At 33.4% G+C, this 12,273-nt stretch overlaps 1 protein-coding gene across 1 annotated transcript; it reads left to right on the top strand.

Moving 5' to 3' along the window:
- The first annotated feature begins 4,693 nt into the window (after nt 1–4,693).
- LOC130452960 (mitochondrial import receptor subunit TOM40 homolog 1) lies at nt 4,694–10,309 on the top strand. Its single transcript, XM_056792509.1, has 5 exons — nt 4,694–5,030; nt 5,120–5,382; nt 6,967–7,196; nt 7,344–7,531; nt 9,901–10,309. Exons 1-5 carry the CDS (start codon nt 4,871–4,873, stop codon nt 10,038–10,040), a joined length of 981 nt encoding a protein of 326 aa, XP_056648487.1. The 5' UTR covers nt 4,694–4,870; the 3' UTR covers nt 10,041–10,309.
- The last annotated feature ends 1,964 nt before the right edge of the window (nt 10,310–12,273 follow it).

Genomic DNA, 12,273 nt, shown 5'->3' with positions numbered 1-12,273 from the left:
AGTAATGCGGGGTATTTTTTCTGAAAGGTACTTGAAGCATGCGCCTTCTTTTGATAAAGCGGTCACAAATTGCTTCATCAACCGAAGCTTTATGTGCAGCGGTGGTACCAAAAGTCTAAATGACATTTTGAAATTGCCACACACAACACGTTGGTACTCCGCATATTTGATGTCGCCCAAAAGGGGTCCTTATTTTCATATGGAGGCCTATTTATTGCCATAATGTAGAAGAACTCTTTCAAACATCATTGAGAGAAATAAACAAAACGTCTCCACTCAGGCTTTTCGTAAGTAATTCCAAAATATTTCATCAGATCAGGAATATTACAACACTATTAATTTTTTCATTCAATGAAAAGTAGTGAATCTCATTTTCTATAGCGATTCCATGAAAAGGATGTACCTGAGGCTAAGAGATTTATTTATTTCAGTTTTGAACTTAGCATTTCAGATTCCTGGTTCGATAGGTTTAAATATCTAACCAAATCATTGAATTCTGCCTAGGTAAACAGCTATGTTTCATTGGGTTTTCCTGGAGTAAATTCATCCTTTACTGAATTGGCCTCACTCTCAGCTTGCAGTAGGAAACAAATCTTATTGTACTTATTTTAGAACTGTATCCACTGGTCTCGTGCATACAAAAATCCATATGGATCCCAAATGGCATTTGCTTCTTTTTTCCTGCCTTCCAAAGACGCAATCCTTCTACTAAGGTGCGACACACTTCATGGGAAGCCCATGATTTGTATAATTTAAAACAGGCAAAATACAGGTTCTTTACTAACCTATTAATGTCACTTTTCAGTTTCGCTATTGTAAACCTACCACAAATATAACAAAAGATATCAGGACTTTTCAAACACTTCCGTTTCGAATCGCTCATTTTGTATCGACACTATTTTCACAGTTACCGGTATAACAAGAAATGAACTGAGTTGATTATAGAGAACTATATCGTATATTGTATTTGTTTATATCGATTTTCGGCATCTGGCAAAAAAGATTACTGCAGTCGATACGTGGTTGAAAGGAATTTGCCACTCGTCAGGTGCCGATAGACGAGAGAAACATGTGAAAGGCGAAATTGTACATGTAAACCATAACTTCACACGAGAATCGTGAATGTTGTACACGCTTAATCACCGCGGTGCGTCACGGGAGTCTGATTATTTAGTGTCCAGGATTGAATCCTCACCATAGAAATGGTCGATTTGTGAATTAACCAGACGTGGTATAAAGAAACGAATTGCGTTTTTGAAATCAGCATGAAAAACTACTGTAAGATCTATTTTCATTTCATTGTAGATTCTGAGACAGGGTGGTGTAATCTAGTATTAAAATCATAGCAACTGCAGTTCCAATGGTGTCATTAGGTAAGTCAAATAAAGGTGGGCAATTATAACAAACTTTGAACATCGTCACGCCACACTCATATTTGTTTGACCTATGATTGTTAGTATAAATAAGTAACTAAAAATTATTAACCAAGAATTCTATTGATCAATATAATTTGAATATTTCAACAAATAATGATCGTACGAAACAAAAAATTCAATTATAAATTTAACATTTATGATTTTCTGGCAAATTTAGCTTCTAGATGGTCCTTTTTTAACGTCCAACAGTAACCGGCGAATATCCTTGGCTTCCATTTGCACAGATAACTACTGGATAAGCAAACAACAACTTAGTACCTCTCACTCCTATAGTTACCTAGAAAATTTGCAACGGTTTCAAAGTCTACAAGAGGTGAATATTTCACATTTTTCTGTACAGAGCTTAAATATGTTAGTATAACATAGCTGTTTGAGTAATAGGGCAACAATTTGGTTTCATAATGTAGTCATTCTTTTCAATGAGATCCTGAGAGTTCTAATTGCTTTTTCGACAAATTCAAGTCGAGAGCCAATTCGTAGGTATGTCTTCTTAAATTCATCATCAATGACCGGCAATTCGCGCGAAGTGGATGGCTATGAATAATTAATCGTTATGTAATGTTTTTCTCATTTATTTATACGATTTCTATTCGTAGGGTGAATTAATAGACAATATCTCTTAAGTTTTTAATTTATCTAAATACTATACACTATACTTAACCAACTTATAATAATTCACTTATCACTATCACTTAACTGGCTTAAATAATTATTACTAATGATTACTTTGCTCATTTGTTATAGACCTTCCTAGAAAGTATTCAAGAGAAACAATGTAAATAGACCGCTTGCTATAGAAACTGATATAAAAACAGAGATCAAGCGATCAAACGAATTCCAGGTATTTCATCAAAGGCAGCGTCTTCGCCGAATTTTGGAATTCTACTATATCCAAGCAGGACCGGCTCCAGGACGGATATAGGTTCGAAATAGCTACGAACACAGATGTAACTTAGTTGACTGGAAATTACAATAACTGTGTTTTTTTTTTATAATTTATACCTTCTATATCGGTAAGACAAAATAGCGGTCCTAAGCGTGATCTCTTGATTCGGACCAAATCATAGGTGGAGAAAGCAACATAAGGCGAGACTCTTTTCTTCCAATCACTTGAATTCTTTATACAGGTTATACAATAAATATGGAGAGCCCAATATTTGTCCCAATTGATGATAACTCTCCACCACAACTTAAATTTCGTTTTTTGGAGGTTAATTCTCCACAAATATGACAAAAAAAATTATGATCCATTCACTTTGCAAATTCTTTTTTCCTAATCTAAATTTCACAATTTTTGGCTGGTAATGTAAAGTTAACCAGATTTTTTTTATTTTTCTACTCCTAGAATTATCTAATTTCAAAATAAAAAACATTGAATAGTACTTTGAAACACAGCAAGTGAAAGAAATAGACAATAAAAAAGTTTAAGACGTTCCTTAACATTTTGATCCAAATGCTACATTTAAAAAGTATTCTTTGTATTCTTTTAATGAAGTATGTGATAAATGTTGGCTAAGGAACATGTTATTTTAATAACCAATGATAAAAAGTAGACCAAAGATAAAACATTATTTAGGCCATTCGAAACCTACTTTAACATAACCATGAAAGACTTTATATTGATACTTTCTCTGGAAAGCTTTTCTCTTGGCTTTCGCGCCAATAATACGACAAGTAACATCAGACCTGTAGGATCTGTTCCGCTAAATATAAACATTTTTCAAGTCTCTGATTTTGAATCTTCCGAAGTAACTAATAAACCTGAACCTGCATTTGCTTGCTAAAACCGGCTCCTCAGCCTTTGATCAAATATTAAACAACATCTTTATGGGGTGTAAACTCTCCAAGGCCTGCAAGCCAAGCATCTAATTTAGAAACAATCACTCTTGAGCACGCAAGCCAAGCTACTAGATCGGATACTGTTAGCCCAAAACAAATTAGTCAACTTCCTGAGACCGTCACAAGAAAAGACCTGCCATGGGTGTCCTGAAGCAAATTGAACACGCCCGATAAATAGATGACAAAGGAATTAAAGTTGTCAAAGATTAAAATAAAAACCAACCCCAAAGAAACTGAAATTAATTTATTAGAAATATCTTCCCGCATTTATATGTTTTTATTTCCTCTCATTATTCTCGTGAGGAAAATAGATGATAATGTTTTAAATAAGAAATTTCAACGAAGAAGTGGGAGATGATAATCATTACTAAGAATAAATATTATTGCGAGCAAATTAAAGAGACTAAGAAAACGGATTTTCAATGACTCCGGGGTAAAAGTTAAAATAAGTTGAGAGTGAACAGAAAAAAAAATCTGTTTCACTTATGAGATAGCATAATACAAAAATCCTTCTCCCCAAAACTCATATAAAAAGAGATACAATTACGGTAAACAGTTACATTTGTATTGTATTGTACTTTTTTATGTATATAAAGGCTGTGAATCTACCAGTCGAGTAGCCACGACTTAGCAAAGTGTACTAACAGTCTGGATGATATATTGCTCACCTCTTCTCGTTTAAAATCCATGAATGGAAGTATCGTAGCCTTTGCCGACGGACAGCCTTGCACTTACAGAGGACGTGCTCAGCTGTTTGGTAAGGCTCCTTGCAGAAACAAGAGCTTCCAGGTATTTCTCCTTCGGAGAGTATTCTGGATGGTATCCAGTGAGCGAATCAGTAACTCTCCTAAGAAGAATAAGTACGCGGAGAGACCAGGGCGAGGGAAATGTATTGCATCGTCTTATCAGGCGATTGCGCTAGTGTAGCGTAAACAGTCGGGTGCGTAAGCACGTCGCTTTTGTTCAAAATGGCTGCCTAATCACGCATCGCATTGCAATTGAGACAAATAAATGCCGATCAAATTGTCTCCAATCAGATTCAAACGAATTGCCACGGCTTCGTGAGCTTTTTGTCGCGTTTCAAAGGCACAAACATTATACGTGTGTTCAATCGGACTCAGCTAGGCTTATTTGTATTTTTGTCTCGAATAAAGACCCTTTTTAATTACTTTATTCTGTTTTGAAAAAGTATCTTTATGTTTTTTTACTAATTTTTTGATAATGCGTTGTGTTCTTAATTTTTCATAATTTGTACAAACTATGAGAAGTTTTAAATTTGTTCTTGGGTATTAAAATATTGATTACACAATTTGTATGGTCTCATATCAACAAATAAATCTGTGTAACCGTCAACGCAGTATTAGCCATTAACGAATTTTAAATGGGGCGCTATTTTTAATGACAACTTCCTCCACACTGGACTGTCAAGTGTTTTTCTTCTTGTCATCTGTCAAAACTGAAATTTCATAAAATGTGTGGTTGTTTCTAAAAATTGTGATTTTGATTAGATATATTGACTGAAACTGTGAAGCACATGCAGAGTCTGTAATAGTTTTGATATTTTCGTTCAGATCTGGTTGAAATAATAAAACAAAATGGGCAACGTACACGCTTATTCATCTAATCCACCACCGCCGCCACCACCAACAGGAGCTTCATTTTCAAAGAAAAAAGAATGTGAGCGTGAACCCACCGCTAGTCCCTCAGTTATTGAAAACCCTGGACCTCTAGAAGATATACATACTAAGTGTAAAAGTATGTAATCATGACCTAACCTATTATACTAGTCTATATGTGAAATATGTATGATATAAGGGGTAATAATAGTTAATTCTTAATTTTAGATGTATTTCCTACATGTTTTGAAGGTGCTAGAGTAATGCTTACAAGAGGTCTCAGTAATCACTTTCAGATATCACATACAATAAATATGAGTTCAATTACTCCTAGTGGCTATAGGTTTGGAGCAACCTATGTAGGAACAAAACAAATATCTCCCACCGAAGCTTATCCTATATTGTTAGGAGACATTGATCCATCAGGGAATCTTAATGCAACTATTATCCACCAACTTCAACCCAACATTCAAGCAAAATTTGGAGCACAGGTACATTACATTTAATAGGTTGAATTAACAAAAGTTAAGTAATCATTTTGATCAAGTTTTCTAAAAACGGACTTACTTAGTTTAAAATTTAAACCTATTTCAACATATTTTTTTATCATTGAGGAAATGTTAAATTATTAACACAATTATCGTAGTATAGTAAAGTATATAGAATAATTAGGTATTGTATGTCAAAGCCTTTGATATGTTCAGTGTTATTGTTCTGGTTTCTTTATATTTCTTTATAGTTTCAGTCCATATGTTGGTGACATAAGTCAAGAGGTACCCAGTTGATCTATGTTTACGGAACCTGTATTTAAGGTGTCTGAGGATGTTAACAGTCTCAAGATTTACTGGTTAATGACTTTCTTCGTGATGGATAATTATTATTAATAGAGTCTTTCCTCAGTATAGTTGAAAAGACCCTTAGTAATGTTTAAAAAAATGAATCTGATATTGAATTTCTAAATACAGTAATTGTCCTTATATCATGGTACTCTTATAATGCATTTTGATGTTATGCAATGTCAATCCCCCTCATAACATGGGAATTCCCCCTTATAACACGAGGATTACCAACAAAGTATTCTTGTACATACTGTGAAATTTAAAATGATTTGTATGATAATTAGTTTTGCGCGTTTGTACATTAAATTAAACAAAATTCTTTTTCAAAGTTTGTGTATTAGAAAGTAAAAATTCTACTTTAAATAAAATATTTAGTTTCAAGCCATGACAAGTGAAATGGAAACAAAACTCAAGTTAAAAATGAAATTTATTTCTCTACTACAAAAACTTGATATTTTGGATCAGCTAAATAATGGTAAAAAATCAACAGTAACAGCAAAGGATCTCATGCTAAATGAGTCAACAATTTTACAAAATAAAAGGAATATTAGGAGTGTAGAGTGGTTAGAAGATTGCAATCAAAATAATATTCCTCTAAATAGTTGTTTACTAATAGCAAAATCCCAAAAACTTAAGGAATTGAAAACCGTTTCATCCAACAAGCAATTAAACATGGATAAATTATATATGTTATATGGGAATGAATACTCCTACAATGATAAACCAATCTATGTTATGGAGGGATTACTGTATAATATTAATATTTCATATTGTGATGCTAAAAAGATTAATTGAACATAAATGGTTAGCAAACAGAACAGTTCCTTAATGTCAAAATATAAAACATACCTTACAGTTTTTAAATGTACACTGGATTTTGTTATATGGTAGCACAAATGCATATATTGTGAAGTATTCAAGGTTTTTGCACACTTCAACTGTTCAAATTTTTCAAATGTTTAAGACAGAGTGGTTAGGAATTCTCTATATTATTCAAAACTTTGTTTTCAAAATAAACTGTACCGGTATTTCCTTTTAATTTGTATAATTTTTATTATGTCAAAGGACTGTACATATAAATTAATATAAAAAATGAATGTGTGGTAATAATAGACAAAATTTATTTGAAACTGTGTGTAATGGTTGATTTAGTATTATTGAACATGGGTTATTTGGAATCTCAGATCTTTGGCAATCAACATTTCAATTTACATATAAAATGTTCTGTACTTTCAGGTACAAAACTCCAAATTTCAAGTAGGTCAGTTGACAATGAATTATAAGGGCCCCCTTTACACTGCCAGTTGTACTGTTGCTAATCCAGATATAATAAATGGTTCAGGTGTGGTCGTGTTACATTATCTACAAGCAGTAACGGCCAGTTTAGCGCTGGGAACTGAGCTCGCTTACCAAAATGGACCTGGAATTCCTGGAGGGCAAATAGCTCTACTAAGTGCAGCCGCTAAGTAAGAGATTCTCTGTATTATTCAATATAGAATTGAAATTTTGAATCGGCTTAACTAAAATTGGTTGTACCTGAATTCTAAAGAGATTAAGTTTTCAAAGCAGTTATCTTACTTGAAGTCAGTTTAATTTATGTTCATTTATTTCAGATATTCCACAGAAAATGTACAAATATCAGGCACATTAGGAGTCTCAGGAGTTCATTTGTGCTATTACCAAAAAGCCAGTAAACAGCTACAAATTGGTGTCGAATTGGAAGCTAATCATAGAATGCAAGAGGCTGTAGCATCTGTCGGATATCAGGTGGATTTACCAAAAAGTGATGTAGTATTTAAAGGTAAGCAAATGAACTTAAATAATGTGTAGATGACAATGAAGAATCTATTTAGATAGTTGGAGTTCAAGAAATGGTAACATTGTCTCTTTCATCAACATGTATCTAAAAAATTGGCCCACACTAAGACAATCTTAAGTTTTTAATTGAAGATTTCTTAGATCATTGTGAGTGTTGTATGTCTTGCACATGTTTGAATGGAAAAAATGTCCTAATGAGGATAGTAGATCACTTAATTGACATACTTGTATGGTACTTTGAGTGGATGAATATTCTTATTGTTTTATCACAATTGAAATCACATCTAATCACTTGTAACAGTGAAGTAAAACTTCAATTACAGAAATTCTTTCTATTTAAAGGAATTTTTCGATTATTGACTTTTGGATTGCCCCAATTCTTCAGTATACATCAACTTTGGAATTTTAAATGGAACACCCTATATTTTATTGCGTTTTTTGATTAAGTGGTAAAATAAAGGTAACTTTCATAGACGGACCTATTTTATTTGCGCACTGTTTAGGAAATATTTAAGGTTATTTGAATTTGAGTCCAGAATCATACATAAATGGTGTCTTTTTTTTTAGTGTATGAGTTTCGAATTTTGTAAATAACACAATCTCATTTTTTTTAAATGACACAAATGACACACCCTGTATATTATACCTTTAATAGAACGTGCATGAAAATAAGAATCATTTCATACATACATAATGGTTGTGGTTTTATTTGACTTTTTCTCATTTTTTCGCCAATTCTTTATTGAAAATAGTGTAAAACAATAAGTGTTGCAATTTTAAAAGAACTAGATAAAAAATGCTTGTTAAAAATAAAAAGCTTTAAAAATAAAGTACCCTTAAACAAATATTTTGTTGTTAGTGTCTGTACATTTTTTCATCCCAACAGAAAGTTCTAAATCAAAAAATGTTGTACCGCCGGTCGTCCAGCTGGTTTTTGGACTTCCCAATACCTCAGGATCTGGTACACTTTCTGCTAAATCCTTAGGAATTTTTTCTTTCTTGCATATTATCATTGGGGGAGCGAGATCATCTTTTGCTTTTGCTGAAATTTATACTATCACGCATTTCTTATCATCACTATCAACTATGGTGAAATGGTTTTCTCTCTTTGTGCAGCTATTACTTTACAACCCTTCGGATTAAGAAAAAAGGCGATTTCATCAGCATTGAAATTTCGTCGAGAGGTGAATTTCATTAAACCAACTTTTTAGTTGGTTTAGTTTTTTTAGTTACCGAAGCTCTGGTAATTGTAAGATTTTATAGACTGCTATGCCAGTTCTTCCCTGGTCTATTGTTTAAAAAGGGATTTTCTCTTTTTAACACAACCATCAAGTGTTGAAGAATATCTAATAGTTGCTTCTTTTCTATCGAAAATCCCACTTGGTCTATAGTTTGGGTACAAGAAACATTTTTTCTTAATAATTTGTAAGATAGGATTTTACGAAATGTCTCTGTTTTCCCGTTGATTTTATACATCAAAGTCACCCATGGCACCTTACATTTTTTGCAGCGGTTGTCACTGCCATTCCCCTTCGTACATCAATATTAGCTTCATTCATTTGAAGTTCCGTGTATTTAAAAAACACTTTTGATTTTAGCATTTTCTAAAAAAAAAATCTAACTGGAACTCTAAGCCAATAGTTAACACTATGTTACCCACTATTTGACAGGGGTGTCGATTATTGGTTTCTGTTGTTGTATTTTCACCTAAACTAACTTCAATAAGCAAAAGTAACGTTAACTGTATAGAGAAAAGTGATTCTTCATTCCTTAATTAACTTTCAGTGGTATGTAGCTTGTACATATTCAACTATTTACTTACCTCTATTTCTTAATCACCTTATCAAAACTGACTACAATATTAATAAAATTTAACATGCTAGGTCAATCATCTGTAAAATCGTCAGTCATGACAGTTTGGTAAATTGTGGAGAAGGGTGGGCTGGAAGTTAGAAAATAGATGGAGTTTGGTTACCCTAGTTTACTTTAAAAGATTTCCGTAACTCACAAAACTCTTATCATTCAGATTATAATATCAGACCATTGGTGCTTCTACCTCACATGGCACTATCCTGAAGACAACAATATACCAGAATAACTGGACACTTTTAGTAAATCCATGAAAAGAGCATAGAACACTTACAATTCCATTGGACAAGATGAGGGCAGTAAATGTAAATTTCCTGGAATGTATCAGGCTTTTAGGGATGCATTTTAAGAGGGGCGGGTTTGGATTAATCGTGTGTGTATTTTCTACTCTATTTTATTATTGATATAATCTATAAAAGTGTATATTTTAAACAATATATCTGTTTGCTTGAATTTCTACTATTAGTGAACTTTTTGTTGCAGGTCATATTGATTCAAATTGGTCAGTAGGTGCAGTTTTAGAAAAGAAATTAAGTCCTCTACCATTTACATTAGCTCTTAGTGGCTTAATGAATCATAACAAAAACCAATTTAGACTTGGCGTCGGAATATTGGTCGGATAGAAATAGACATTTTATAAATATATAAATATTAGTCATAAATTCATTGTTGCGACAACTTACCTATTAAAGTTTTATCAATTAAATCAGATGCATTTTTATTCGTTCTAATTTTATTTGTTCATTTTTTTACTGTTTGGTTTTCAATTTAAAAAACCAAAGCGATACTTTATATGTTTGTTTTTTAATTATGTAGTTGCATATATTTTACAATTGTTTTATGCATTTGTAAGCTACTGTTGGTAAAATAAAAATTTACATTGAAAATGGTATTTATTATTATTTTTGTTCACATGTAAATTTCTAGGACGTTTGAAACCAAAACTGAATCTGCCCTTTTTCACTTTCAACTAATGATCCTCATGAAATAAAAACCAAGAATTTGGAGTTTTATTTAGATTTTATGAGAAAAAGTCTATCAAAGATAAATAGTAAACCAAAGTAATTATCTGTGCGTGAACATCCCGGGCGAAATAGGAAGCGGTATTGTTATTGGACCATATCAGAGGCACCATAATATACCATAAATAAAAAGCCGCTAGATTGGGTGTATTGCAGTGAAATCGTTTGTATCTGTCTGCTGCGTAATTTTCTGGCAAATGTTTGACACTGAGACTGATGATGATATTGACATTAGTTATACTCTGCCTAAGAAGAGAGCTAAAAAGCTTCATTTCAATATCTATAAAAACGGCAAATATTTCGGGAGTATCTTCTCCAATTGTCTACCGAATCTTTCGTGAGTACAGAGCTGATCGTTCTGCTGTTTCATACTCACTTCCATGTACCAACAGCACTCCGGCTCATCCGTGATGTCCATGGTGTAGAGATGGCGTCTTGGATGGCAGTATCCGGTTTAAAGTCCAAGCACTTGTCGGATTTCGCTCCTGTTTAGTTGGAGCAGTTGTTTGGTCTAAGACGCACAATGTCCATCTATATGTGCCTTTGCTTGTCTCATGCTAGGTGTCTATCCATCTCTATCGAGCCCGCCTTGCAAGCAAATCGTTGAGAGTCGCGATAGCAATACTTTTAGTAACACCAAGGATTGATTTTAGGCCCATCGGTAAGTTTGCCGATCCCACATTGGCGAGTGAGTTCGCCTCATCGTTGCCCAAGTGACGGTAGCGTGTTCCCCAAACGAAAAAGATTTGATTATTTTGGGGTGTCCAGTTTAAACCCTTTTATCTAAACAACCAGTATGACACAATGTTCTTCATATCTTGTGGAATAATGAAACATTTTAGATAATTCACTTTTTCACCTTCAGCTGTTTGGAAGTGATGATACGCCTATGAAATACGAATGCTTCATCATTTTATTACTCTCTCATTAATAAAAATGGACTATAACTGTAAATAACCTAAGGACAGTCGCTGTAGTGTAGAAAGCATTTAGTTTATTTTTTGGCTTTTCAACATTCAATATATACATATGCAGATTTTTATTAGTTTCGCAGTTTTCACAATACCAAATTATAACAACATATGAATTATTTTGAGATAGTTAAGATTTTTTCACAAAATCAGACATATTGATGAATTAACTCAAATCTCTCAAAGTTACTAAAATTATTTTCTCAAATATTGGCATTCAGGGCCGCCGAGAAAGGAGACATATTCCCCCGGAACTTAGATCCAGGGGGCATCATTTTTTTATTGATACATTTTCTCAGGCCACTGACACATAGTCATCAAAAATATGGGAACTTTTAAACTACTTTAGAATCAACACAACAGAATACTCGCAACAGTTAGGCCCAGTCCGCACTGCGATTTTTCACCGCGCGATTTTTTTATCGCTAATTTGTAACACTTTCAATACTATAAGAGTAGCCACACTGGCGATAAATAATTCGCACGGAAAAAAAATCTTGACTTGATACAAATTGAACGCTATGCAGTGCGGATTTATTTCCGCGCGAATGTTTTGTGCAGTATACAGCTAAATAAAATTCGCACGTTTTGCTCAGTAGTCGTGCTCTGACTACGCTAAGGAGAAAATGTCACGTTCTTCGTTTCCCGCTCGATCGTCAAACGGAAAGGAAATACCATTAGATGACGACATTGATATAGAGCAATAAATTGCGCTAATGCACGTGCCTTTCAATAACCAAGTTATCGCCTTCAGAGACTAAAGGTAAACAATCAACGATAGCATAAACTGTGTGTTCAGTATAAATATGAACAACAGTTTTGGGAAGTCAAACCTAGTTATGGTTCTACGAAATAAGTTCCAC

The sequence above is a fragment of the Diorhabda sublineata genome, chromosome 2 (assembly GCF_026230105.1).
Source record: "Diorhabda sublineata isolate icDioSubl1.1 chromosome 2, icDioSubl1.1, whole genome shotgun sequence".
Lineage (NCBI taxonomy): Eukaryota > Metazoa > Arthropoda > Insecta > Coleoptera > Chrysomelidae > Diorhabda > Diorhabda sublineata.
The sequence above is the reverse complement of the archived record's forward strand: the minus strand, read 5'-3'. Positions and strand labels throughout refer to the sequence as shown.

Bases quoted from the DNA above. Each gene is read 5' to 3' on its own strand.
- LOC130452960 (XM_056792509.1), top strand. From the start codon at position 4,871: ATGGGCAACGTACACGCTTATTCATCTAATCCACCACCGCCGCCACCA. The intron at 7,197-7,343 runs GTAAGAGATTCT...CATTTATTTCAG, and splicing joins CTACTAAGTGCAGCCGCTAA to ATATTCCACAGAAAATGTAC. The intron at 7,532-9,900 runs GTAAGCAAATGA...TTTTTGTTGCAG, and splicing joins AAGTGATGTAGTATTTAAAG to GTCATATTGATTCAAATTGG.